The sequence below is a fragment of the Mytilus trossulus genome, chromosome 7, assembly GCF_036588685.1.
Source record: "Mytilus trossulus isolate FHL-02 chromosome 7, PNRI_Mtr1.1.1.hap1, whole genome shotgun sequence".
In the NCBI taxonomy this organism is placed as follows: Eukaryota; Metazoa; Mollusca; class Bivalvia; order Mytilida; family Mytilidae; genus Mytilus; species Mytilus trossulus.
The window spans coordinates 25,743,586-25,747,439 of record NC_086379.1 but is presented as its reverse complement, the minus strand read 5'-3'; the positions used below and the strand labels follow the sequence as shown (position 1 = coordinate 25,747,439).

Below are 3,854 nucleotides of genomic sequence, written 5' to 3'. Positions count from 1 at the left end.
TTAACATTTTTTTTACAATGAATTTTGTTTGATCTAATTATAATTATATCAAGATTTTCTTTTAAATATCTTGGAGTGATTCAAAAGCAGTTCAAACTCCAAATTGGTGTATTTCCAATTTTTAACGATTTTTGATTGATTTTGCTATTTTTTACCCAAAATCATCATTTACACAATAAGGAATTGCTGTAAAGTTTTGGAATGATTAAAATAATGGTGTTTGTCTTTATTAAAAAATCAAATGAACCATTTTTTATATTTTTCCTGTCTGTTTTGGTCATCAATTCACGCTATGTGAATCTCAAAATCCAACAAAAATCGGATGTTTTCACAAAAAATTCCATGTTTATGAAAAAAAACACCTATTTTTATTATTTTATTTCATAAACACTGTATAACCTGTTGTAAAACTTTTGATTTGAAATGATTATCATCAATAATGAATATTTAACAAGCTTTTCCCAGTTTTTCACTTTTTTTGACAAATTTTGCTATTTTTCACCCAAAAAAATACATGTTCCCACTCAGATATCTTGGTAGACTTTTAGTATGTTACAAAGAAAGCCATTTGGAATTGAAAAATACAAAAACAAATTCTGTTGCAATTTTTTTGAGGTCAAATGCTATTTTGACTAGACTATAGGAACGCAAGGCGAACAAAAAGGTTACTAGTTATGACATCTAGCCACATATATCATTTGTGCATAAATAGTTTCCTTAAAAAAAAAAATTTCATATAGTCTTGATTAAAAATCTGAAATAAGTCGGAAAAAATAGCAAAACTCTATATAACTGCTATTTTGCCGGAGCCGGCAAAATAGCGCCAAGTTGGCTATTTAGCCGGAATCGGTAAAATAGCACCTAAGAGGCTATTTTGCCGGAGCCGGCAAAAAAGCAACTGCCTTTATTAAATATCCTTCTGTAATAAATGCGATGGAAAGATGGACAGATGTTTAACGTAAAGTGGCTTATTCGGAACGACATCATGCAAATGTAATAGAATATAACAATATTTTATTTACCTATTCTTATACTCTGATCATTATTACAAGTGAGGATGGGGTGGTGAGGTCAGCAGGGCGGGTAGGGGTAAGCAGTATAGGCATGTCACATGTTCTTATGACAGTCTGTCTAAAACCAAGAGTATCGTCTATGTTTGGCTTTAGTTATAAATGGTAGACCTTTTATAGTATTTTTTAAATTAATCTTAATTTCTTTCTAATTCGTGGACATTTTGAGATTTCGAGTGTAATGTTTTGTTTGTATGTTCATGTCTGAAGTCAGACTCGGATGGATATTTTGCGAAGGTCTCAAAAGGCACTCACAATTATCATATAATATTATCGGGGCTGTCGATAAATCATTTTTAATGTTTGAAATTGTTTCAAACATTAACTACAAAAGTAGAACTACTATTATACCAAACAAATGAATTCACTTTTTTAGTGAAAGATTTCCTATAGTTCTTAGGCATTACTAAGAAAGAAGCCTCTGTATTATTTTTAACGGAATTAAAACTGTATTTGTAATTCATGTTTCTATCTTATTAAAAAGACATAGTTTTTTTCGTATGATGTAAAACATGTAAAATAATCTATCCATAACGCAGGTTCTTTAATTTGGGAAAATGACAGATATGGATAATTCTCATGCAAGAACAACTTTAACATTCATCCAAAAAAGGAAAAACATGTTAGACAGTATCACACTCGATGGAACTACTTTAACCATACCAGAAGTCCTTGCAGTCAGCATTGAGCCAAGCATGAAAGTAAAAATTGCTGAGATATCCATGGAAGAGTTAACAGCAAATGCAGTGTATCTAAAAAAGAAGTTAGAAAAGGGACTTGTTTTGTATGGGATAAACACAAGCTTCGGTGGAAGTTCCGACGTGCGTTCGTGTAAATTTGAAGATGTGCAGATGGCGTTGATCCGTCTTGTTAATGTTGGAATGGGTCGAATGTTTCCTTTAGAAATGATTTGGGCTGCAATGGTAACGAGGGCAAATTGTCTTGCAAAAGCATATTCTGGAGTACGTGCTGAAGTGGTCACAACTCTGACTGATCTCATCAATAACGATATTGTGCCCGAAGTTCCACTGCGTGGATCTGTTAGTGCTAGCGGAGATCTGATGCCTCTAGGTTATATTGTGCCCGAAGTTCCACTGCGTGGATCTGTTAGTGCTAGCGGAGATCTGATGCCTCTAGGTTATATTGTGCCCGAAGTTCCACTGCGTGGATCTGTTAGTGCTAGCGGAGATCTGATGCCTCTAGGTTATATTGCAGCAACCATGATAGGAAGAGAAGATATGAAAGTGTTTAAAGAAGAGAAAATAATGTCTTGTCCGCAAGCTCTTGCAGAGGCTGGTATATCACCGATTGTATTTGGCCCAAAGGAAGGCTTAGGGGTAATAAATTCATGTTCATTCACTGCCGGGTTCTCGGCTCCAACACTTTATGACGCAAATTTGCTTCTTCTTCTTACCCAAGTATGTACCGGACTGTCAATTGAAGCAGTGAAAGGAAGAACAGAGAGCTTCCATCCTCTTATCCACAACTGTCTTCCTCATAAAGGTCAGAAAGAAATAGCAAGGAATATGTTGTCAATTCTAGAAGGTAGTAAGTTAGCTATCACGACATTAGACATGCACCTGCCAGACAAATGTGGAGTTCTTAAGGAAGATCGTTATAGTGTGCGGAGTTCACCACAATGGCTTGGACCAGCTGTTGAAACACTTAACGAAGCATGCAGAAGAATAACAATTGAACTTAACAGCGCAAATAATAATCCACTAATTGACCATCGCACAGATACAGTTTTACATAACGCTAATTTCCAGGGAGAAACTATGTCTATCGCAATGGACCAAACACGACAAGCGCTTGGAATTTGCGGGAAGCTACAATTTGCTCTATTCGAAGAGGTTGTAAATGATAAGCTGAATTTCGGATTCCCACCGAATCTAAGTGGATGTGACATCAATGTTGATTTCGGATTCAAAGGCTGTGATATAGCAATGGCCTCTTACATGTCTGAACTCGATCATTTTGTCAACCCTATGAGTAATCATATATTGAGTGCAGAATGCCACAACCAGGCAATCAATTCAATGGCTTTAGTCTCCGCGCGATTCACCTCAGAGGCAGTGGAAATTGTACAAATGATGACAGCAAACCTACTTCTTCTAACTGCACAGGCCATCGATCTACGTCACCTTCGAAATATCGTCCTAAAAGAAATTGACTTACTTGCGCAAGAATATCCCGACATTACGTCGACTTTAAAGGAGATAGAATGGTATGACTTGCTGTTTTTATCTAAACAAAAGGCTTCTAAGGAGACAAATTTACTATCAGGAAAAGAACACACAGAAGCTAGGGAACGTCTCTCAAATAGAATGTGTATCCTTTACAAAAATGCATGTAATGGAAATATAGATGCCGCCAAACAGATGGGAAAAGGTAGATTATAAACATTTATATTGTCTTATATAAAATCATAACGATGGGGAGATAAAAGCCTCTCTATTATTAAAAATGATAAACTAAAATTAATGGTGAAATTCACATGAATAGACAGCATCAATATGATTAAAAGTAGATATGGGATAAGCGTCAATTATGGAACAGCAACCAAGCGACAAAAATAAGCCAAATACATTAAAAGCGAACATGCAGTCTCCAACAATCACAGGTGTCTTTTTTTATTTGTAACACTCTAAATCGTACCGTGTCTTAAAAAGTTGAAAATTAATTAAACCAAAACATTAGTGTACTGCCATCAAAACCCATATAATCTAAAAAACGGAAAAAAATAAAAAAAATATGACATACGACAAATACTGACGAGAATGG

At 35.2% G+C, this 3,854-nt stretch overlaps 1 protein-coding gene across 1 annotated transcript; it reads left to right on the top strand.

Moving 5' to 3' along the window:
- The first annotated feature begins 1,627 nt into the window (after positions 1–1,627).
- LOC134726297 (uncharacterized) lies at positions 1,628–3,472 on the top strand. The gene has a single exon (XM_063590696.1). It carries the CDS (start codon positions 1,628–1,630, stop codon positions 3,470–3,472), a length of 1,845 nt encoding a protein of 614 aa, XP_063446766.1.
- The last annotated feature ends 382 nt before the right edge of the window (positions 3,473–3,854 follow it).

What these genes read in the sequence shown, in the direction of transcription:
- LOC134726297 (XM_063590696.1), top strand. Translation starts at nt 1,628, where the DNA reads ATGACAGATATGGATAATTCTCATGCAAGAACAACTTTAACATTCATC.